General features: G+C 36.0%; 1 protein-coding gene across 3 annotated transcripts; it reads left to right on the top strand.

The window, feature by feature from the left end:
- The first annotated feature begins 243 nt into the window (after positions 1–243).
- LOC112784279 (sucrose-phosphatase 1) lies at positions 244–6,070 on the top strand. 3 transcript variants are annotated; one of them, XM_025827427.3, is made up of 9 exons: positions 244–437; positions 1,808–1,938; positions 2,024–2,323; positions 2,514–2,615; positions 2,811–3,005; positions 3,103–3,390; positions 4,453–4,639; positions 5,614–5,660; positions 5,754–6,070. In XM_025827427.3, the coding sequence occupies exons 2-9, from the start codon at positions 1,879–1,881 to the stop codon at positions 5,844–5,846; spliced, it is 1,272 nt and encodes a 423-aa protein (XP_025683212.1). In that variant the 5' UTR covers positions 244–437; positions 1,808–1,878; the 3' UTR covers positions 5,847–6,070. The 3 variants fall into 3 exon arrangements, with proteins under 3 accessions (XP_025683212.1, XP_025683214.1, XP_025683213.1); XM_025827429.2 differs by having other exon boundaries at positions 4,546–4,639; XM_025827428.3 differs by having other exon boundaries at positions 430–671.
- Positions 6,071–24,728: the final 18,658 nt, after the last annotated feature.

Consider the following 24,728-nt stretch of genomic DNA (forward strand, 5'->3'; position numbering starts at 1 on the left):
ATAGATAAAAAAAAAAAAGTGGGAGGAGAGAAAATTATAATAGAAGAAAATTATATTAATATCCTTATATCTTTTATTTTTTTAATTAATCAAAGGACAAATTGATAATTTTACACTTATTACACATTTTCCTTCTATTTTCATCTCATTATTAAAAAAAATATTTTTATGAATCCCACATCAATTTTTTTCTTTCCACTTTATTTTCCTTCCTCATCCAAACAATAAAAAACTCACATTTCCATTCATTTTCTTTCTTCGTATTTTCTTTCCATCCATATTCACCCATCCAAACAATGTGTTACTGTTAGTGAGGAATCTTTGCTTTACGCTTAGATTCACTGATAACCAATTTGGACGGCACCAACGGAAAATGCCCCCTCTCAACTGCAGTACCTTCTTGAGTGATAACCAGCTTTTCCTCTCAGCAGAAAACGGTGAGCTATGCTTTCCAATTTATTACATCGAAATCATTTTATTTTTATTTTCTTTAAATTCCTATTCCTTTCTTTCTTTATTTACTCACACTGTTTGTGAGTTTCTCGTTCAATATCTCCTTGCCTTTTATATATATATATATATCCGGTTGCGTTCTTTTTCTTTTTCATCACCTCCGCAATCATTTGGAACATGAAATGCAATTCTGGCTTACGTCGTTTCTCCATCCTTAGGTTTGTATAATTTGGAAACCATGTAGTTTAGATGTGCATATGCTATCTTATTTATTTATTATTTATTCCTCAATGCAATCACACGTGAGTCAAATTTGTTGCTGAATTTCGATTGAACCAAATTTGTCTACGGGTAATTCCTTGAAGCTTCAATAGACGTTAATGTGCTTCCAGTATGGCCGAAAAAATCTCTCATTTTTTTTTTACTGTTGCAAGTTCTAGGTGTAAATAATTCTGTTTGTGTTGAAATCTATTCTGAGCTGTAGATTTATTGAGTGAAATGGAGGTTCTGCTGTAATGGAGGTTCTACTTATATATAAAAATATCTAGCTTATCTTAGTGAACCTAGCTAACTCTGCAACTTGCTTTAAGTTAACCAACTAGATTTCAATATCTGTCACTAAAGATAACAACCTCTAACTGATCCTCTAGCTTTCTAACTGTTTTAACCATCATGTTGAATCAGCACAACTCACACTTCAGTGTCCTTATTCAATATGCACTTCTCACACTATCAACTTATATATCAACAGTTTGTCCGGAATCCGAATGTCTTGGATTAATTAAAGCCTATAGCCTCTAGCTTTAACTGTCAAGTAATGCCGGATATCATCTTTAGTGTGGCAGAGTTTAGTATCTGTATTTGCTAAATTGTCAATTTAACAGCACGCTTGAAAAATGAGTTTTTGGGATATCCAATTCCAGGGATAAACTAATAATTATTTCAAGATTCATGTTTTAATTGATGAGCAGATACAATTTTTATTTAGCTTTATTAAACTAATCATAGCTAATACTGGGTTCGCTAGTAATGCATTATAGGACTATGCTTCTGCTACTTGCAGTACTGTGTACCTATTATACTTGACCTAGATTGTTAGCATAAGTAGGCGTGTAGGGATTGTTCCATTTAACAACCCTTGTTGTGCTTGGATTTACTTCTTGTGAGCTCTTTTTTGTGAGATTATGGTCTTGAACTTGCACCAGAGATCTTTTATTTTCTGGGTTATAATGTTATTTTTCTGCTTTTTATTTGGAAGCATTGTATGATAGAGCTTTGTCTGTTTCGGATTTTGAAGAGAGATTAGGACCCTGAATTGAATAATTTTGAAACTAGCATGGTGGAAATTGTGCAGGTGCATACTGTTGAAGATTCTTACAAGGTAAACCTTGGGGAAATTCCGTCAGTGAAGAAGAATAAAAACTAATGGATCAGCTCAATGGTTCTGCCAATCTTATGATAGTATCAGATCTTGATTTCACAATGGTAGCTATCATATTTTTTTATGGTGATCTTAGAGATGATGCTCGGTGAAATGTGATGAAGCTTGTTTCTGTTGTTGCACTTGCAGGTAGACCATGATGATCCCGAGAACCTAGCTCTTCTAAGGTTTAATGCACTATGGGAAGCTTATTATCGTCATAATTCTCTTCTAGTCTTCTCCACTGGGAGATCGCCTACTATATATTGCGAGCTAAGAAAGCAGAAACCTTTATTGACCCCTGACATAACAATAATGTCCGTGGGAACTGAGATTACATATGGTGAATCCATGGTACCAGATGACAGATGGGAACATTATCTGAATCATAAGTGGAACCGAGACATAGTGTTGGAGGAAACAGCTAGGTTACCTGAGCTTGTTCTTCAAGTATGTATCTATTATATAAATCTATTGATAGAAATTAAGATGCTTAACATGCATATCAGTTCTTATCTATTGAATCATGCTAAGGAGAATGACCTTAAATGAATGATTTTTTTTAAAGGGGGGAAAAAAGAGCAGAATATTATATTCACTTAACAACTTGCTGAATTTGACATTTTTGGAGTAATTGCAGTCTGAAACTGAGCAAAGGCCTCACAAGGTTAGCTTTTATTTGGATAAAACGAAGGCCTCAAAAGTCATGCAAACTCTCTCGAGATGTCTTGAAAAACGTGGGGTAAGATTATAGTTCATAAACAACCATAATGGCAAGACTTTGTCAACTTCATTCAAAGGCCTTGCCTTTTGCCTGTGTGTGTACAGACAAAGAGGTATACATAAACAGACACATAAGTAGTTTTCATCTGATGTTTTATTACAATGTTAAAGATGTGCTGTTGTTACTTTTGATGTAATTCCTTATCTTTCCCAGTTAGATGTGAAAATTATATATAGCAATGGTATTGCTTTGGATATATTACCCCAAGCTGCTGGCAAAGGACAGGCTCTTGAATTTTTACTGGGAAAGTTAAAAGCTGATGGATCAAGACCACTCAACACTCTTGTTTGTGGTGATTCTGGAAATGATGCTGAACTCTTCACTGTGCCTGGAGTATATGGTGTCATGGTTTGCTGAAATTATAATTACTAAACTCACCATATTTATGTCTACTTTGTTTCCTTATTCTGATGTTACTGTTAAAACCAATACCCTTAATTTTCAGGTAAGTAATGCACAGGAAGAGTTGCTTCAGTGGTATGCTGAAAATGCAGCAGGCAGTCCTAAAATCATTCATGCAACTGAGAGATGTGCAGATGGTATTATCCAAGCAATTAGTAAATTCTCTTTAGGTCCAAATGTGTCTCCAAGAGATATTAGGGACTCTATGTACAACAGGAAATCTCTTAGGCCTTGCCATGAGGTAGTGATGTTCTACTTGTTTTATGAGAGATGGAGGCGTGCAGAGGTTGAAAATTCTGAGGAGTATGTGCAATATTTAAAATCAATCATTGTAAGTTCTCCAGTAAAACTCTGAATTAGTTTTAAATTCATTCTGAAACCAGTCAGAGCTAGTCCCTTGAATGGATGAATGTGAAATGATAGAACTGTTTGCCACAAGCACTGTAAGGCTTGGATGAATCTTCATTACATGGATCAGTGATATTGAGTAATTAAAACTGCTAGGGTATTAAAACCACTAGGAAAGGCTTAGTGTACACGAGGTCATATGATTCTTTGGTGGTTGGCTATTCCATTTGGTTTCATCTCCTGTAATATGAAGACCCATTGCATGAGAAAAACAAGTACTATCCTTACTATCCCACGAACAATAGTTGTGGTTTCTTGTATGTTGGAGGTGATGACAAGCTTGAGTAGCACTCCTCGGAATGCCACCATTCAAACATGTCCACCCCTTCAGGTGCTTGTCACGCTGGTGACTAAGTGTGCGCGAGCGGTTCCTTCCCCTGTCAACAAGTGAGAATAGAAAACTGACTTGTTATTGATATTGGTAGTGGAAGATATATACGGAGGAGATATAGTCAATAGTTATAATTAAATCAGAGTGACCTTTCCTATTAGTGCTAATATTCTATACAACTAGTTACAATGATCATATTCTCTGGGTGGCCAACTCTATTTCCAACATCATCCATCCGCTTCTCCAAGTTGTCCATTCCTACTTCCAAAGCAGCTTCAGTATAGTAGGTTCCCACAGGGCCAAGAAAAGTGATGTGATACTAGTTGATAATAATTGGTAGTTAGATAATAGTAAGGGAAAGAAATTGTTTTAACTTTTAAGATAAATACAGCGGAGGTGATCACACTTTTTTGCTTAGTTTCTTGTTGGTTAGTTGATTCCCTATTTGGTTGCTCCTTTGCTTCAGTTTATGTTTGCCTTTTTACACTATTTCCTATTACAAACCCGGGTGCAGCCATTAAAACTCTCCTGATTTTTTATTTTTAAAAAAATTTGAATGAGAGGTGTTTACAATTTGAAGCTAGAGGAGTTTTCAGTTTTGATAATTGAAGGGTTGCCAATATTTTTCTCTCCCTTAAATTTGGGTTTTTGCAGCATTCCACTGGAAATTTTGTCCATCCCTCTGGAGTTGACCAACCTATACACCAGCTAACAGATACTATAGTAAATTTGTTTGGTGACAAGCAGGGAGTAGAATTCCGGGTTTGGGTTGATCGTATATCTACTTCAATGGTTAGTTCAGGCTCATGGCTAGTCAAATTTGACAAGTGGGAGTTATCAGGTGATATTTATATCATATATTAGTTTATTAGTCTTAAATTCTGTTACCGATGATCTTTATATTATTCTAGCTTGCATCTTCTTTGGTATTCTTAAGTTAGATATAGTAAGATACCAGAAAGACTATTTGACAGTTAAAAGATAAATGGCACCTGTTTCCCAACTAAAACAAATCAGAATCAATGAGAGTCAAAGCATGATGTATTCTTTCGTAATTCATAAAAACTGTAGAAGTAATTGTGTTTCTTTCGATTGTATCTTAAGTTTCTGGAAAGTTCTTATTCCTATACTGCTGGTTAATATAACTATATTTCCTATATATCATTAGATACTAATTATCAATCAATCAGCATTTGAAGGTGGCACAACAAAATTTTATCAGTATTTATGACCATAACTAAGTGATACATGAGTGATATCCTTATTTTTTGGGTGAAACCATAAGTATCTTCATATTAGAGGCAATCCTATTTGAGCATTTGAGATTCCATAGCTGGCATGGCTCACCCAGAACCGATTTTCCATGCCATCAAATCAAACCTGAAATCACTAGTTAAGTGAAAGGAGTGTATGCCACTCCACTCCAACCAACCATGTGTTGGTAAAGACATCCTTATTTAGCCACAAGGTTATGACCAACTTATAGGAGAGTGTGCACAGCTTATTGCCTTATTCTACAGAAACTTGTGACATTTTCTGATATTAAATATTTATGATTTGCATGAATCCTGATTTTCATTTGCTTATAACTTGCCTCATTTTCGTTGCAAGGCAATTTTCAATTCTTTTTGTTTGTCATTATATTTTCTTTTTTAAACTTTTCATTAATCATATTCATATTGTACTTTAGGGAACTTGCGCTGCTTGATTAGTACAAAAATGATTCTCGTTTGTTCATTTTCTCTTTGTTGCATACATAATCATCATTGTTTGAACTGTTGAGAGTTTATTTTGTCCTCTGTTGTCCAAAAGCAGGGAACGAGTTGAGGTGTTGTTCAACAAAGGTTTTGGTGAATTCGAAGGTATCAATGTCAACGTTTGTTCTTAATTTCCTTTTTTGGAATTACCTCATTAGTATTCTACAATTTCATTTTTACCTACCTATATTTCGGCAGATTGATGCAGAGGATCAGTTTACCTGGATGCACATACATCAGACTTGGGTGGATGGCTTTGGAGAAAAGGATGATATGTCTTGGGTTATCTAGATTACTAAAGATTTACTAATTAACTCTGCTAATCATAAATACAAATATAGCAGAGATAGAAACTTTGGTTAGGAAGATAGAAGCAGAAATAATTACTTATGCTGAAAACAGAAAATTCTTGTAGTAGTTTTTTATACTTCACAAATCCGTCTTTATCCATCTGTCTTGATATCTTTGACTTTATATTTCTTTTTTAAGAACATAATCCAAACACAACCTTTACATATGCTGTTCCCTACCTGAGTTGGATAGATTTTTCCTTTCATTTTGGTTCTGTTTAAGCATGTTTTGCTAGAAATGCCCATAACCTTCTTCACAAATAGCAGCAAGATGAATAGATGATGCAGCCTAGAAGACATTTGTTCGTCACCTGATGATCTCGGGTGCTCGACGAGTCGGATGAGGGTAAATGGTTGAGAGAGGGAGACCCTGAAGTAGCTTGGAACGGGTTCCTGGACCGGAGCTGGAGGCTGGTGAAACCGGTGGATGCACGGACGGGAGAGGGGGGATGGCCACCTGCAAGAACACTCCGACGATCAAGCCAGTGTCCGTACGAAAGGGTAGCCAAATTAGGTAAGGTGATGTCTACCTTGGGGGGAGAGCTGACTTCTCCCCTTATATACTGTGCTGGGCGGGCCCATAAATGACCTAGCCCACTGGCCAGGGCGCGTGAGCTGTCCCTGTCCACGTGGGGAGGAGCAGGTGAGTTCGGGTCGGGGCTTCGGGTGTTGCCCCGAGGATGCCGCTCCGATCGGTTCGTTAGGCGTGGTTGCATGCGTTTTGGGCCGGGCGCGGGGGCCGACACGCTGGGTTCCCTACCATGGAGGGCGGATCGGGCTTCGGGTCGGGGCGGTGTTCCCGACCCGCCGTGTTTGTCTTGTGCTGGATCGTACGAGTCCGTAACAGTGCCCCCAAACGCGCCAGTTTCGGGGTGTGAAGCCCGTGACTGGGCGCGTTTGACTTACTCGCCGAATCGGGACGTGTTCCTCTCTTCGGGAGCTCGTTGGTGCCGTTTGTGTTTTCCACGCGTGGTCATCTCGCTTTTCCCTTGCGCTGCCTCCTTGGCTTCTATGCTGGGCATTAAATGCCCATCATTTTGATTTTGAAATTCGCGCAAAATGACGAATGTACTCTTGCCCTTTGGCGCTTCTCCTTGACGGTTACCTTCTTTGTCTCCTTTTTTATTTTCCCAACTTCCTCATTTCTCCACTTTTCTTTTCTTCTTCTTCTATTTTTTCGAACGGCCGCTGCTTCCATCTTCATCTCCGCTCTTGCTGCTGCTTTGCTCTTTTGGATTTCTCCTTCATCTTTCCCAGATTTTGCACTCCCCAGGTACGTTGTTATAGCTTTTCTTCTCTCTTCTTTTTCCCTGGTTTCCCTTGGTGCCTTTGTGCATTTTTTGTGCATGCCTGTGTTTCTTTCTGCCTTTCGCTGCTTCTTCCTTTAGAGGGGGCGCCACTGGGTTTTTCTGAGTTTGGCTTAAGTTCTAGGTTAGCATATGGGTATCTTAGGAGGTGGTTTTGGTTGCAATCTTGTTTTACTGCTTTACGGGTTCCCGACCTTCCGTTCTGACTAAGTGGTGCCCCCGCTGCAGGTATGGCCGAACGCCTCATTCTCCCTAACCACGCTCAGCGGCCGCTAGCCGATTTCATCGATCATTACGCCTGGGTTTCCTCCGACGTGAAGGACACCCCTTCTAAGGTCACAAAAGAGAGCCTCCAGGATTTGCGCCAGGCTGGGCTTCTATGTGGGGGTGGTCCCGAGGAAGCGTTCTACCAAGTTTACGTTCCTGCTGATCGGGAGCGTGTTTACCAGAAGAACATGGCAGCTCCGCGAGTCGTTGATTGGTTGTGGGTTTATGAACCCATGTTCACGACCTTGGGGGTTCGCTTGCCCTTTTCCCCCTTTGTCATGGGCTTGTTGAATCGTTGCGATGTTGCTCCGTCGCAACTGCACCCGAACAGCTGGGCTGCCATCCAGTGCTTCGAGATGGTTTGTGAGTATCTGGAGCTTCTGACGTCTGTGAACGTTTTTCTCTATCTTTTCCTTCTTACGAATCCTTCTCGTCAGGGGAAGGCGAAGAAGGGGGTATATGTCCTTCAGGGCCCAGCAAGGTCGTAGAATCTTTGGTCTTTTTGAGGACTCATTTCATGGCTTCAAGTCTACTTTCTTTAAAGTCAGGCCAATCGAGGGTCATCAACCCTTCTGGCTTACTGCCGAAGGAGAAAGGCGGATCCCGACTTACTGGAGTTTCGGGGCGGGATCCGATTACCTAATAAAGATATCCTATGACTGGTTGAGTCTGGAAGATCGCAATATTGCTGACATTTTGTTGGCCATTTTTGCCGAGAAAAATCTTAATCCTCGCATGGTTATGGGGGACCGGGAGGCCGGTCGGTCGTATGTTGGTGAGTTCCTTACTTTTTGTATTTTTAGTGTTTTGTTCTTCTATTGCTCACATTTTGCCTCTTTGTTTGCAGTTTCTATGGCTGGTGGGAAGAAAACTTTGGCTGACTTGATGAACCTTATCCAAGGGAATGATGAAGGTGACGAGGACTCCTCGGCAACTCCCTCGGCGAGTCAGGACCAGGAGGGTGCCGGGGAGGGTAGTGGTCGGGTTGATGGTGCCGACCAAGATCAGCTGGATAAGGTTGAAGCCCCACATGAGAATGCCTCGGGGAACCCAAGTGTGGAGGCGGAGGTTTCCTTTGAGGAGGATCTAGGGTTCGACGACGACTTGAAAGTCGTTGACAACCCGAAGAAAGGGAAACGGGATTCGGGGAAGGCCCTTTCTGATGGAAAAGAATTTCAACACTGGGGGTTTCATTGAATCCCAGCTGCTTCCTGGTATCGAAGAGTTTTCGGGATGCCGATCTTTCTGGGCAGGCGAGATGGATCTATCGCAGTCTTCTCCGAGCTGCTGCCATTGCCAAAAAGGTGGAGCCTGTCTTGGAAAATTATCATGTTTTGGAAGGGAAGCTTCGGAACTCCCAGAAGGACCTGACAGATTCGAGATCTCGGGAGGAGTCTTTGAAGACGAAGCTGTCTGAGCAGGAGAAGAAGGCTGAGGAGGATGCTAAGGAAATCAACAGGCTGGTGGATCGGGACCTCGCCTTGATGAAAGATTTGAACACTTTCCGTGGTGAGACTGCTGCTGCTGAGAAGAAGGCCAAGGAATTAGAGAAAAAATTGAAGTTGGTGGAGAGCTCGGCAGAGGCTGCTTGTCAGGAGATGGTTGTTCTAAAGAAGAAGAATAAGGAGCTTGCAAAGGGGGCTCGGGAGGCCGTGAAGCTGACCAAAGAGGGGATTAAGCTTCAGGTGGTCGTACTGGCTCTCGATCTCGATCTTTCCCAAGTTGGAGCTCTCAAGACTGTTGAGGATGGGAAGATTGTTGATATCCTCAAGTCTTGAGATTTTATGCTTCTTGCCTTATCTTTTGTAATTTGTCTTTATCTCTGGGCCTGTTTAAGGTGCCTTTTAGTTGTAACAAATACTTTGGCATATTATCTATATTAAGCAGTTTTCTGTTTATTATTTGCTTTCTCGGGCCGCCGTGGCCTTGCTTTTATTATTATTTGCTTTCGCGTACTCGGGCCGTCGCGGCCTTTTGGTTTACCGTTTTTGTGGTATTTGCCGTTTTTGTTGCTTGTTGCTGAGCCGTTTTTGCTTTGGGTCCATTTGGTTCCTGGGGCGATCAGTCCCGGGTTTCCGCTAGGTCGACCGTTTATTTTTCGTCGCTTTGTCGTTTTGTCATGGGTCTTGCAAAAAGATAAACTTATTATATACGCATTATAGAACTTTAAAGTAGAGAAGTGATGTAATACATAAAAGGAAATGAGAGTGAGAGAGGAATGCAAAGGAAATTAAAGTGGGGGAGGGGGCGAGGTCGTCAGATCGTGTGGTTGCTCCTTCTTGTGAGTGGAATCTTATGAGTAGAATCATTTTAGGTTTGCCATATTCCATGTTCTTGGTATCTCGCTTCTGTCTAACCTCTCCAACCTGTAGGCACCCTTGCCGAGGACTTCTTTTACCCTGTAAGGGCCTTCCCAGTTGGCGGCCAGTTTACCTTTTCCTGGGGTTGGCAGCCCTATGTCGTTGCGTCGTAAGACCAAGTCGCCTTCTCCGAGGCTTCTTTTCAGTACTTTGTCGTTGTACCTTAGGGCTATCCTTTGCTTGATTGCTGTCTCTGTTAGGTGTGGCATTTGTCTTGTTTCATCAACTAGATCTTTTTCGACTGCCTCACTTCCCCCTCCGAGGAGTAGCCTTGGACTCGGCTCCCCGACTTCGACTGGGATGACTGCGTCGACCCCGTATGTGAGTCGGAAGGGGGTTTCGCCGGTAGAAGACTGTGGGAAGGTTCTGTAGGACCATAGGACTAAGGCTAGCTCATCTGCCCATAAGCCCTTTTTTCCCTCAAGTCGTTTCTTCAGCCCCTTTGAGATAACTTTGTTGGCTGCCTTTACCTGTCTGTTGGTTTGGGAGTGCTCAATTGAGAAAAATTTTTGTTTGATTCCTAGTCCCGCTAGGAATTCTTTGAATTTCTTATCGGTGAAATGTGTCTTATTATCCGATATGACGGTTTCCGGAATACCGAACCTAGTGACCACTTGCCTCCAGATGAATTTTTGGCAATTTGCTGAAGATATGCTGGCTAGTGGTTCGGCTTTTACCCAGTTGGTGTAGTAGTCTATGGCTACTATCAAGTATTTTACTTGTCCTGACCCAAGTGGGAATGACCCAAGGAGGTCGACTCCCCATTGGGTGAAAGATCGGGGCGCCATCATCGTACTGAGTTCTTCAGGTGGGGCTTTGTGGAAGTTGGCGTTTTCTTGGCATTTCTTGAATTTCCTGACGAACTCCTGGGCGTCCGACGTTATTGTGGGCCAGTAATATCCCGCTCGGATGATCTTTCTTGCTAGTGACCTTCCCCCAATTTGATGACCACAACACCCCTCATGGACTTCGCTTAGGATGTAGTCTATCTGGTCGGGGCGTAGGCATTTGAGTAGGGGCTGGTGGAGCCCTCGCTTGTATAACTGCCCCTGTATGATGGCGTATTTGGGGGCTTCCTTCTTGGTAGCTTGTGCTTCCTTCTCGTCTAGGGGTGTTTCTCCGTTATCTAGGTATCGGAAGATAGGGTCTATCTATGAGGGGGAGTTTGGGTTGCGCATAAGATGATTGCTGGTTCGGTTTCCAGTCCCTGGATTAAGGATCTGTTCCCTACTCCGGGTTTGGTGCTTGCTAGTTTGGAGAGGAGGTCGGCTCGGGTGTTTCTTTCTCTAGGGACATGCTGAACTATGACTTCCTCAAAGCTTTTGCATAGCTCTTTTACCTTTTCCAAGTATTTTTGCAGTAGTGTGTCCCTGGCTTGGTAGCTGCCGTTTATATGAGAGGTGACAATCTGTGAGTCGCTATTAACTTCCACCCTTGATGCTCCGACCTCTTTGGCTAACATTAACCCTCCTATTAGGGCCTCGTACTCTGCCTGGTTGTTGGAGACTGGAAAATCAAACTTGATCGATTGTTCATAAGCTACTCCTATCGAGTTTTCGAGAATGATTCCAACTCCTCCGAACGTTTGGTTGGACGCTCCATCAACGTGGAGTTTCCACCGTGTGTTCGGTATGTCGGGAGCCTCCCCTGTGACTTCTACTAGGAAATCCGCCATGGCTTGGGCTTTAATTGCCTGCCTAGGTTCGTATTGCAAGTCGTATTGGGACAGGTCTATTGCCCACGCCATCATTCTTTCCGCGAGGTCGGGTTTCTGAAGGACTTACCGAATAGCTTGGTCGGTTCTTAGGATGATCACGTGCCCTTGGAAGTATTGTTTTAGTCTTCTGGATGAGGTCAGTAAGGCGTAAGCCAACTTTTCCAACTTAGTGTACTTCAACTCAGTCCCTTGGAGTACTTTGCTGATGAAGTATATTGGGCGTTGAGTTTTGTCCTCTTCTCAGACAAGGACTGCCGCCATGGCTTGTGTGGTCACAGCTAGGTATAAGTACAGGGGCTCCCCTTCTCTAGGCTTGCTGAGTATGGGAGGTTCTGAGAGTATCTTTTTGAAGTGGCTGAACGCTTCTTCGCACGCCGGGGTCCACTCGAAGGTGATCCCTTTCTTCATTAGGTTGAAGAATGGGATGGCTCTTTCTGCCGAGGCGCCTAGAAACCGGGATAGAGCCGTGAGCTTCCCGGTAAGTCGTTGCACATCTTTGATGCACCCAGGACTTGTCATTTTGAGGATGGCTTCGCATTTGTCTGGGTTGGCCTCTACCCCTCTTTGTGTTATCATGAATCCTAAGAATTTTCCTGCTTCCATGGCGAATGCGCATTTAAGTGGGTTGAGCCTCATTTTGAATTTTCTTAATGCTTTGAAGACAACATGGAGGTCGTCTATTAGCCTGTTCGGCTCTGCTGTTTTCACCACGATGTCATCGACGTACACTTCTATTGTCTTGCCGATGAGGTCGTGGAAGACCTTGCTCATTAGTCTTTGATAAGTGGCTCCTGCATTTTTCAGCCCAAAGGGCATTACTTTGTAGCAATATGTACCTCCTGGCGTTATGAATGTCATTTTGTCCTCGTCAGTTCGGTGCATTGGGATCTGGTTATAGCCAGAGTACGCATCCATGAAACTGAGAAAACGATATCCTGCCGTCGAGTCTACCAAGGTGTCGATGTTGGGGAGGGGAAAAGAGTCTTTTGGGCATGCTTTGTTCAGGTCGGAATAATCGACGCACATTCTCCACCTTCCGCTGGCTTTCTTGACTAGGATGACGTTGGACAGCCATGTCGAATATTCGAGCTCTTTGATGAATCATGCTTCCAATAACCCGGCTGTTTGCTTGGCGACTTCGTTGGCCCTTTCTTGAGACATCTTTCTTCACCGCTGGGCTACTGGTTTAGCGTCAGGTTTTACGACTAGTCGGTGGGACATGACCTCGGGATCTAATCCCGGCATGTCTGATGGCGTCCATGCGAAGAGGTCGCCGTTTGCCCTTACGACCTCCATGAGGGGGCCCTTGAATTCTTGGGGCAGGTTCTTGTTTACAAAGGTAAACTGGTCTGCCGACTTCCCTATCTGAAACTTTTCCATATCCCCCACTGGTTCTGGTCTCGACTTGTCCTCCATTCTGACATCCAGGTCTGCCAAGAACACACCAGCTGCTTTCTTAGATTCTTTTCTTAAGGAGAGACTGGCATTGTCGCAAGCGACCGCCGCTTCTAGGTCTCCCCTTATGAAGCCAACTGTTCCCTTGTCCGTTATGAACTTCATTGTCAAGAATTTAGTGCATATTACGGTTGAGAGTTCGTTGATGGTCTTTCTTCCCAGGATGATGTTGTATGCTGTGGAGTCTCTGAGGACTACGAAATCTGTCATAACCGACTTCTTGGCGTCGCCGGTTCCAAGGCAGATTGGGAGGGAGATCGTCCCGTCGAGTTTTATGTAGTTATCACTGAGTCCCATGACCTCGTGTTGGTGATTTTTGAGGTCAGACTCTTTGAGCCCCATGGCGTCGAATACGTTTCTGAATAGGATGTTGGAGTCGGCCCCGGTATCGATGAGGATTCGTCTGACTAACCCTGTTCCGACCATTGCTGTAACCACCATGGGGGGGGGGGGTTCTCGGAGAGATCGTGAAACCATTTGTCTTCTGGGCCAAAGGATATCGTGGGAGGTCCTCTGCTAATGATGGGTCCTTCCGTCGAGATGGATAGGATCTGGGAATCCTATTTTGTCGCTGACTTAGATTTAGGAGGGCTATCACGCTCGACCACGACATTGACCACGAAAGTTGGGGGTTGTTGGCGTCCCCTATGGGTTCTTGCCTTGGCTTGACAGTCCGGCTATGATCTTCCTCGGAGCGTTCGCGTTCCCATCTCCTTGGCTCTCTGATGAGCCGGGAGAATTCGCTCAGCTTTCCATCTTTGATGGTCTGCTCTAAAGCATCTTTGATATCGAAGCAGTCTTGGGTTTTGTGGCCAAAACCGTTGTGATAATCGCAGTAGAGGCTTTTGTTGCCTCCTGTTCTTTCTTTCAATGGTCTGGGTCTGGATAGGATTCCTTTGTCTGCAATTTGTTGGTAAACCTCTACTATGGGCGCCGTGAGTGGCGTGTAGTTCGTGAACCTTCCTACCCGTGGGGGTTGCTTGGACTACTTGCCTAGGGTGCTGTCTCTGGGAGCTTCTTTGTATCTGTCGACCTGGGGGGCCTGCCGAGCTGGGGGGTTTGGGAGCTGCCGTTTGTTGGCTGCTACAACCTGACTCACTTCCTCATCATTGATGTATTCCTTGGCCACGCTTTGAATTTCTTGCATGGACCAGACAGGCTTGGTAGTGAGGTGCTTTCTAAAGTCCTCGTTTAGCAGGCCGTTTGTTAGGCAGAGACTAGCGACTGAGTCCGTAAAGCCGTCAATCTCCAGGCAAGGCCGTCAATCTCCAGACACTCATCATTGAATCTGTCTAGGAACTTCCTGGTCGGCTCCCCGGATTTTTGGGTAACCCCTAGCAAGTTGATTGGGTGCTTTGCCTTGGCTATGCGTGTCGTGAACCGAGCCAAAAAGCTTTTAGAGATGTCCGTAAAAGCTGTGATGGATCCTTGTGGGAGGGCGTTGAATCATCGAATCGCTGGGCCGGCTAGCGTCACAGGGAATGCTCGGCATCTGATCGCGTCGCCTATCCCCTCCAAGTTCATTCTTGCTTCAAAGGCTGTGAGGTGCTCCTAGGGATCCTTAGTCCCGTCGTACCTCATGTCCGTCGGCTTGTCGAAGTTTTTCGGGAGCCGGATCTTGAGGATCGAGCGGTGGAAAGGAGCGGCTCCCATGATAATGGGATTCTGCTGTTTCTTGGCTTTCCCTCTCTGGGACTCCCAGTGGCTCTCGGACCTGCTTTGGGTAGGTCGGGAGATCGCCTGTGTACGCGCCTCGTCGTGCTCTGTTAGGCTTCTTTCTCGGCTCTCGTGTCTTCGAGAGGGGGAGCGAGTGCGGGTGTAGGATCGGCTGGCGTCGCCGCGGGAGTGGCTGACGTCTCCGTGGGATCGGCCCCTCGCTGCCAGCTCTCGCTCAAGGTTTTGTACTCTATGCCTGAGTTCTTGCATGATCTTGGCGCTGTCGGCCCCCGTTCCTCCGAAGGGACGTCTTTCGGGGGTCTTGGTGTAGATTTGTTGGTTCGGCTGAACGGAGGATCGTGGCTGTTCGCCGGCACAGGCTGTCGAGCTTGCCCTGCTCAGGCGGACTCCGCCTCCTTCGCGGAGTTCCTCCGAAATGGGGAGTCACTCCATGTCTGCTCCAGGGTTCCCACAGACGGCGCCAATGTTCGTCACCTGATGATCTCGGGTGCTCGACGGGTCGGATGAGGGTGAAGGGTTGAGAGAGGGAGACCCTGAAGTAGCTTGGAACGGGTTCCTGGACCGGAGCTGGAGGCTGGTGAAACCGATGGATGTACAGACGGGAGAGGGGGATGGCCACCTGCAAGAACACTCCGACGATCAAGTCAGTGTCCGTACGAAAGGGTAGTCAAATTAGGTAAGGTGATGTCTACCTTGGAGGAAGAGCTGACTTCTCCCCTTATATACTGTTCTGGGCAGGCCCATAAATGACCTAGCCCACTGGCCAGGGCGTGTGAGTTGTCCCTGTCCACGTGGGGAGGAGCAGGTTGTTCTGAAGTTCGGGTCGGGACTGGATGTTGTCCCAAAGATGCTGCCCCGAACGGTTCATTAGGCATGGTTGCATGCGTTTTGGGCCAGGCGCGGGGGGCCGACCCGTCGGGTTCCCTATCATGGAGGGCGGATCGGGCTTCGGGTCGGGGCGGTGTTCCCGACCCGCCGGATTTATCTTGGGCTGGATCGTACGAGTCCGTAACAACATTCATGCTCAATTTGGCCTACAAAATTCACCTTTATTTTTTTATAGTATTTGAGATCTAAGACCCAGTCTAGAACATTTATTCTCAAATAATTCTTATTTAACATTACTACTTTTATTTTAATAAGGACTAAGGAGATATTATACATTAAATAAATAATTAATAGCTTTGTCATTTTTTTTAAATGATTTTTTATACTCAATCAAAATTATAAAATATTAATTAATTTATTACTTATTGAATTTCGATATATTTAAATTATTGAACAATACCAAACAATCATATAGTTTCTTATTTTACTTTTAACATTAATATTACAACAATTTTGGTCAATTTTTTTATTTAAATTAATTGTTTTTACTTTTTAATGTTTTTAATATTGAAAATAGATAAATTTTAGATTAAATTGTGACTTTATAAAATATTTATACTGATAATTGCTATATGTATCTTTGTTTAATTTTTTCGAAAAAAAGAATTCATATATTTTCATGTATTCTTTTTGTGTAGCGCATGCATACATATAGTAGCATATAATTCATAAAAAATATATTTTTTTTTATCTATTTTCAATATTTTGGAGACATCTTAATTAAGTTATAAATAAATTATCATCTCAATTAATTTTATTTTTAGTACTTTTACATATATTTAATAAATAAAAATAAATAAATAGACATGTTAGTGTCTATTGATATATTAGTATATATAATAAAAATAAAAAAAATTATATGTCCCACAAAAATTTAGTTATCAAATTAGACATAATATATTTGTGTATAAATATATATATTATTTAACTTATTTTTAGTGTGCATTTTATATCTCAATGCATATTCAATATGAATAGTTAATTTGATGATAAATTTTTTTTATATACCTAATATAGTTGAATAAAAATATAGAAATGGATATTGCCAGTTCTATTTAGTAATATCGCTCTTTTTTTTTTTTTTTGACTAATTCTAGAAATATACGATACAAAAAATCATGTATGGAATGACATTATAAAAAATGAGTGGCGTTATCATTTTTTTAGAAATATGAAAAGAATTTGTGCATGACGTTCTTTTCTAAAATATGTTTCATTATATATAATCTAAAAAATCTCTTAATTAAGTTATAAATCACTTATCATTTTATTTAATTTTAATTTTAATTTTTATTACTTCAATATATATTTAATAAATAAAGAGTGAATTAACTAGGTTATCTTAAAACAAGAAGAAGGAAAAAAGAATGTGGTGTCTTCTCTTAATATTCGTTCACTTTTAATTTTCTTTTTTTATGAAAATGCAATTGCATATATCAATAGAATTTAATTTTGATTAATATTTATAAAATAATTTTATTTGTACATCTAATTATGTACCATAATATCAATAAAAATAATTGTTTTTTATGTTATTTGTATAAATAATTATTTAAAAAAATAAATGTGATATAGAAAATATTTATACTGTAATATATCAAAATTAAACTTATAATCATCAATAATAAAGAAATTAAAAGATAAAAAAATACATAGAGTAAATAATTGTGTTTTCTTTTCTTCAATAATTATATGAACCTTTTGTTTGTTTTAAAAAATTTCCAGATGTAACCTCGGGTCAAATATACTATAGTAATATAAAAAGGTGTTTAAAATTTGTTTTGTTAAGCAGATTTAATCTAGAAAAATACTATTTGTCCTTTAAAATTTTAGTTTTTAGTTAGTTTTTTTATTTAAATAATATTATTTAATTAATTTAAATATTCACTTTTATAGGAAGTTACTTACTTTTTATAGGAAATTACTTGTTTTTTAATTTTTCTCTTCTAAAAACTGAATAATGGATAATTTTTAAAAAATATCTAATTACACTGTTTAATCTAATCCAAACACAATATGATTTATAGGGCCACGGATCCATTACTTCTATTTTTGTGTGGAAGTAACATTAATCACAGTAAAAATATTTATGAACAGAAGCTCACTTTTTGGTTTTTGAAAGAACTAGTGTATATTCTCGTATACTGTACGGGATAATTAATAAAAATATATAAATTTTTTTATTAAAAAAAATTAAATAAAAAATATATATAATAATCATTATTATAAATATTTTATAAAGTTATAATTAAAATTAAAGTTTAATTATTTTTAATGTTAAAAATATTTAAAATAATTAGTATTTGTTTTAACTGATTTGGATTGATTGAGTGGTCATCTCATTCGTCTACTTAAGTAAGTATTAGAGTTTCGAATCCCGCCTTGTGTATGTAACAACTCATTGGTTAGCAGCAGATTCTTAATAAATGGAGCTTCAATTCGTGGAGGATTAGTTCTCGACCTGCCGAGTTGGAAAATACAGTGAAAGAAAATAGTATTTGTCTTAAGAGTAGAACAATTCTCATTGATGATTGCAATACTTATGGAGATTGCATTTGTTAAAATTTGACTGTGACAGTTTTATCTATTGGTATCATATTCATTCAGGAAGTCAAACAATATGATCAACGTTATTACTGGTTAAAATTTTATATTTTATGACATGATTTTTAAGCTTCTAAACTTATAAACCTATGTCATTACGAAAGCTATTAGATTGATTAATATCTTTTAGTAATATTACCAAAACATCGTAGTTGAGTATATTAATTTGTGTAAAAAGAAACTATAATAACTTTTGTTATTCAATATATAATTTATTCTATTGAAAAATGAATTATTATTCTTAGATTGGAATATATTTTTTTCTCTATTTTTATATCATTTTATTTGACAATAATTTTCATTAAAGAAAAAATGAATGACTACATTATTTTATAATATGTTGTATAAAATAATTTTTTATTTCGAAATTAATTCTGATTAGTGAAAAAAATTCAAAATATTTTCTTACACAAATTTAAATTTAGAATTGATTAACAGCTCACCTTTTTTAAAATTTTAATAACAAAAATAAAATTAATTAGTTACAAAATATTCAGCATTTAATAATTTCAATCATTTAAATTTTAATTACCAAAAATTGAGTTAGAAATTAATTATAACTTAATAATCGATATATATATATACACAAATAATAATATCTAATATATCATTTAATTTTTTTAAGAGAGCTAATGTATAATTTATTGAGAATTAATATATTATCTAAATTTTTTTATAAATTTTGTATATGTAAAAATAGTGATCTTATTTTTTATTATTATTTAAAAAATTATTCATAATTTTTTATTATGTAATTAACTTAATTAATAACCTTTATTATTGTTTTTCTACAAAAAAAAAATCATGTTTATATTATTTGTATATTTTTTAATACTAATAAATATGTAGGTATTTGTACTATTATATTTATTGTCTTAGATAATGGCTTAAGTTACTTATTTCGTATGTTAAATAATATAAATTATATTTTATATATTAAATTCATCAATTTATCCATATTAAGAGGAGAAAAATTATGCAATAGATCGTATATTATAAAGATTAGTTAATTTACATATAAATTATCTTAAAAAAATAAAAAAAATAATTTATCACATATAATAATCCTTGATATATATATAGTATCATGTATATATTAGGATGATCTATTTTAATTATGTAAGTGATTATTATTATTATTATTATTATTATTATTATTATTATTATTATTATTATTATTATTATTATTATTATTATTATTATTCACTTTTTCAATAAGAGAGTAAATAATATTTAAAATTAAAAAAAAATTAGAATTTTTTTAGTTTGATTATAAAATCTATTGTAAGTATATCTAACTTTTATATATACTAAACATAATCATATTTAATAGTATAGTATTTATTAAAGTAATGACTCAAAATATTAAGTCAAGTGAGTAAGATCTAACCTAGGTCTATTGTTAGGATCCTAAATCCGAATTAGGTTCATTGTCTTAAAACCCGATGCAGATAAAGTTCACATGTCCTATCTCAAATCGACTCAAATTGAATTTTCGTTGTTAGTTAGATATAGTAATAGATACTCGTGTGGGCACGGCGGCAAACCCCTTTTTCCGTCCTTCACTCCCGTTTAAAAAAAAAATATCCCCCATTCGCTCTCCATCTTCGTCGCAAGTCCCCCTATTTAATTGCAGATACCCACGATTATTTATGGATATTCTTTAAAAATTAAAAAAAAAAACAAAAAAACTATAATAAAATAATCAATTCAATATAATTCAACACAACTCATAATATATTCATTATAAAAAGGGTAAAAAACGTAAATAAGCCAAGAGAGCTCAGAAATTACGCAAATGCGCCAAACTGAAAATTGCTTCATGAATGAGCCAAAGCACTTCTCTATGCAATTCGAACCAGCTTAGTTCGATTTGTACTTGTATATAATTCGAACCGAATCAGTTCGAATTGTTTAGCAAAATTAAGAGTAATTCGAACCAGCTTGGTTCGAACTAAGAACACACATAATTCGAACAAGATGAGTTCGAATTATATAGGATGAGGCTTCTCAAAGTAATTCGAACCAGGTTAGTTCGAATTACATACACAGCACGCGTTTCCAAGTAATTCGAATTTGACTGTTAAAAAATTAATAATTTATTAAAAAAATTTTATTAAAAAATTTATTAAAAAAATTAATAATTTAAAAATTAAAAAATATATATTTTTTATTTCATACATTAAAAAAAAACTAACAAAATATTTAATTACAAGACTTCTTTAAAATATTTGTGATCTATCAATTCGAATTCCATACAATACTCTTTTGTCCATTTTTAATAGCTCATGAATATTTTTTGATAAATTTTTTAATAAATTTATTTAAATTATACTACAAAAAATATTTTATCCTATGCAAAATAATTTAAAAAGAATGGCTTAAAAAATGTTAGGAGTACTATAAAAATTTGTAATGTTCTAATAACTTAGGTAAATACATGCATGTACTCAAATTTTAAATAAAATACTCTACATAGTCAATAATAATTTAAAAATGAAAGAAAATATTTTATTCTATACAGAATAATTAAAAAATATATTTTATGAGAATAAAATATATTTCATAACATCTTTTAAGCCATTTTTTTAAAAAGAATGGCTTAAAAATGGCTTAAAAGATGTTATAAAATATTTTGTATTAGAATAAAATATATCTTTTAAGCCATTTTCATAACATCTTTTAAGCCCATTTTTAAAAAATGGCTTAAAAAAATGGCTTAAAAAATGGCATAAAATTATTTTGTATTAGAATGAAATATATATTTTTTAAAAATAGCTTAAAAATGTTATGAAATATATTTTATTCTCATAACATCTTTTAAGCCATTTTTTTAAAAAAATAGCTTAAAAGATGTTATGAAATATTTTGTATTAGAATAAAATATATCTTTTAAGCCATTTTCATAACATCTTTTAAAAAAATGGCTTAAAAGATGTTATGAAATATATTTTATTCTCACAAAATATATTTTTTAATTATTTTGTATGGAATAAAATATTTTTTTCATTTCTAAATTATTATTGACTATGTAGAGTATTTTATTTAAAATTTGAGTACATGCATGTATTTTATAACATCTTTTAAGCCATTTTTAAGCCATTCTTTTTAAAAAAATGGCTTAAAAGATGTTATGAAATATATTTTATTCTCATAAAATATATTTTTTAATTATTTTGTATGGAATAAAATATTTTCTTTCATTTTTAAATTATTATTGACTATGTAGAGTATTTTATTTAAAATTTGAGTACATGCATGTATTTACCTAAGTTATTGGAACATTACAAATTTTTATAGTACTCCTAACATTTTTTAAGCCATTCTTTTTAAATTATTTTGCATAGGATAAAATATTTTTTGTAGTATAATTTAAATAAATTTATTAAAAAATTTTATTAAAAAATATTCATGAGCTATTAAAAATGGACAAAAGAGTATTGTATGGAATTCGAATTGATAGATCACAAATATTTTAAAGAAGTCTCGTAATTAAATATTTTGTTAGCTTTTTTTTTATGTATGAAATAAAATATATATATATTTTTTAATTTTTAAATTATTAATTTTTTTAATAAATTTTTTTTAATAAATTATTAATTTTTTAACAGTCAAATTCGAATTACTTAGAAACGCGTGCTGTGTATGTAATTCGAACTAACCTGGTTCGAATTACTTTGAGAAGCCTCATCCTATATAATTCGAACTCATCTTGTTCGAATTATGTGTGTTCTTAGTTCGAACCAAGCTGGTTCGAATTACTCTTAATTTTGCTAAACAATTCGAACTGATTCGGTTCGAATTATATACACGTACAAATCGAACTAAGCTTGTTCGAATTACATAGAGAAGTGCTTTGGCTCATTCATGAAGCAATTTTCAGTTTGGCGTATTTGCGTAATTTCTGAGCTCCCTTGGCTTATTTACGTTTTTTACCCTTATAAAAAATAACATTTAAAAAAAATATAAAAACATCTTCCAACATAATAACATAATATAATATTTTAGAGCGAGACTAAGCGACATAATGACGAACTTAAGAGGCAGAGAAAGTGAGTTAGAGGAAGAGTAGATACAAAATCAAGGAATCAACTTGGGTTGGTCGAGTGGTCAGCTCACTCGTCCGCTTAAGCAAGTGTCGGGGGTTCGAATCCCGCCTTGTGCATGCAGCAACTCATTGGCCAGCGGCAGACCCTTAAATGGAGCTCCGATCCGCGACGAATTAGTCCTTGGCCTGTCGGGTTGGGGGATACTGTGGGCAACTAAAAAAAGATACAAAATCAAGGCTAAGGATGAGTCTAGAAAAAAAAAAGAGTTTAAATTAGAGACAGAAATTAAGATTACCAAATTTAAGAAATGAATATATATATATATATATATATATATATATATATATATATATGTGGATTTCACCTGTAAAAATTTTACTGATCCCCATTTAGTCCCAGATTGGCTAGCCTTTTTTATCATTCCAATTGCTAGCATTTATTAGTTCGTGACGTAAAACTACTCTAACCACTTAATAAATTCCTAGATAATAAAAATTCAAGCTATAACATTCTCATAAAATAGTAACACCTTTAAAAACTATTAATCAAAATACATAAAAAAAATATACAAAACAAAATCATAAAAAAATTTGGCAAAATAAAAAAATTATAAAGATTATAAGGGAGGTACAAAAAAAAGAGAAAAAGAAAGTATAAAATACATTCTAATTATATATATATATATATATATATATATATATATAATAAGTAAAAAATTTAAATCAAATTCATTTATTTTATTTTTTTATTCATTATTTATTAAATAATTTAATATTTATTTTGGTCAAATCAAATAATTAGTATAATTAATTATATACTTAATGTTATTTATTTACTAGTATGATGTCACTAACACAAATACAAATCATACAATATAAACAAATGTATAAAAGTAGAAATAAAATCTTCAAACTCAATCAATATAACAATAAATGAAAATTTTGTTATTTATCTACTAAACGCGGTAGTAAATACTGGACAAAATGAAATCATATTTTTATAAATATATTTACAGATAACTAAAAAATTAAAAACAAACACACTAAACAATATAGAACATCAATGGTAAAATATAACCTAAAAAAGTCACTTAAATTCAAAAAGAACAAGCATGTGATGAATTATAATAAATTTATATATGAGAAGTAAAAATAAAATAAAGAGAACAATTAAAAGAAGTAAAAGAAGGTAAAACAAATTAAGTTGTCAAATAAATAAAAAATGTATTGTAATAGAAGATTAATATAATCAGTGAATATAACAGATAAAGGAGAAAAATTAAAATACGATCTCATTAAACAAATTTCAAAAAAAATTTTTTGAAGAAGAACCTATTAATCAACTTTTATAAAAATATTATAATAAATTTAAAATGTCTTTAAAAAAATAATTCTATTAAGCAAAATACATAAAAAATAATTGATATGAAACCAAATTATAAAAATATTTAGCAAAATTAAGATAAAAAAAATAAAAATAAAGAAATTACAAACATTACATCCAAAACACAAAATAAAAAGAAAAATGAGATAGAAAGCACATTCTAATTATATATAATTAAAATATATTGTTGAATTATTAAATTAAAAAAATGGAATCGATGTCTAAAAATAATTATTAAAAATAATAAATTCTGATGACTAAAAGTAATAAATTAAATTAAATAAAATTTAAAAAGTATCGTTTTTGTCCCCAACGTTTGGGGTAAGTCCTATTTGTGTCCCTAACGTTTAAATCGTCCTATTTGTATCCTTAACGTTTATAAAAGTGATTCAATATTATCCTACTATCAATTATACTAACAAATCATATTATATTTTTCAATTATTCTCACTTGGATGTATTCATTCTCAATTAGGTCTCACTTGGATATGTTCGATTTTAATATTATACCCACTATTTGTGTTTAGATTCAATTATGTCCCTAGAAAAGTGAATTATGTAAATGTTGTAGGAATTAGTTTCAATATTTGATGAGCTATTTTTCGAAATAGATCATCGATTCTATCACAGATATTTGTATTCTAACTTTAAGAAGAGATTTTTAAAATTCAAACTAAGCGCTCATGATGTGTAATTGACGTCAGGATAACATTGAATCACCTTTACAAACGTTAGGGATACAAATAGGACGATTTAAACGTTAGGGACACAAATAGGATTTACCCAAAACGTTGGGGACAAAAATGATACTTTACTCTATATTAAATGAATTTATTTAAAAATAATAAATATTCATTCACTACAATGATTAATACCCATTTTATTTACTGTACCGTACTAATAAGAGAGTAATTAAAAAAATATATGTGACCAGTTTAAATAATTTATTTAAGTATCTATTAATTAATACAAAGTATAAACTTGTTACCTTCTCAATAATCAATACTCGTTTTATTTAAGTATCAATTAATTAATACTTATTATATATATATATATATATATATATATATATATATATATATATATATAAATAAATAAATAAAATAATAAGATAAT

Source organism: Arachis hypogaea, chromosome 20, assembly GCF_003086295.3.
Source record: "Arachis hypogaea cultivar Tifrunner chromosome 20, arahy.Tifrunner.gnm2.J5K5, whole genome shotgun sequence".
Lineage (NCBI taxonomy): Eukaryota > Viridiplantae > Streptophyta > Magnoliopsida > Fabales > Fabaceae > Arachis > Arachis hypogaea.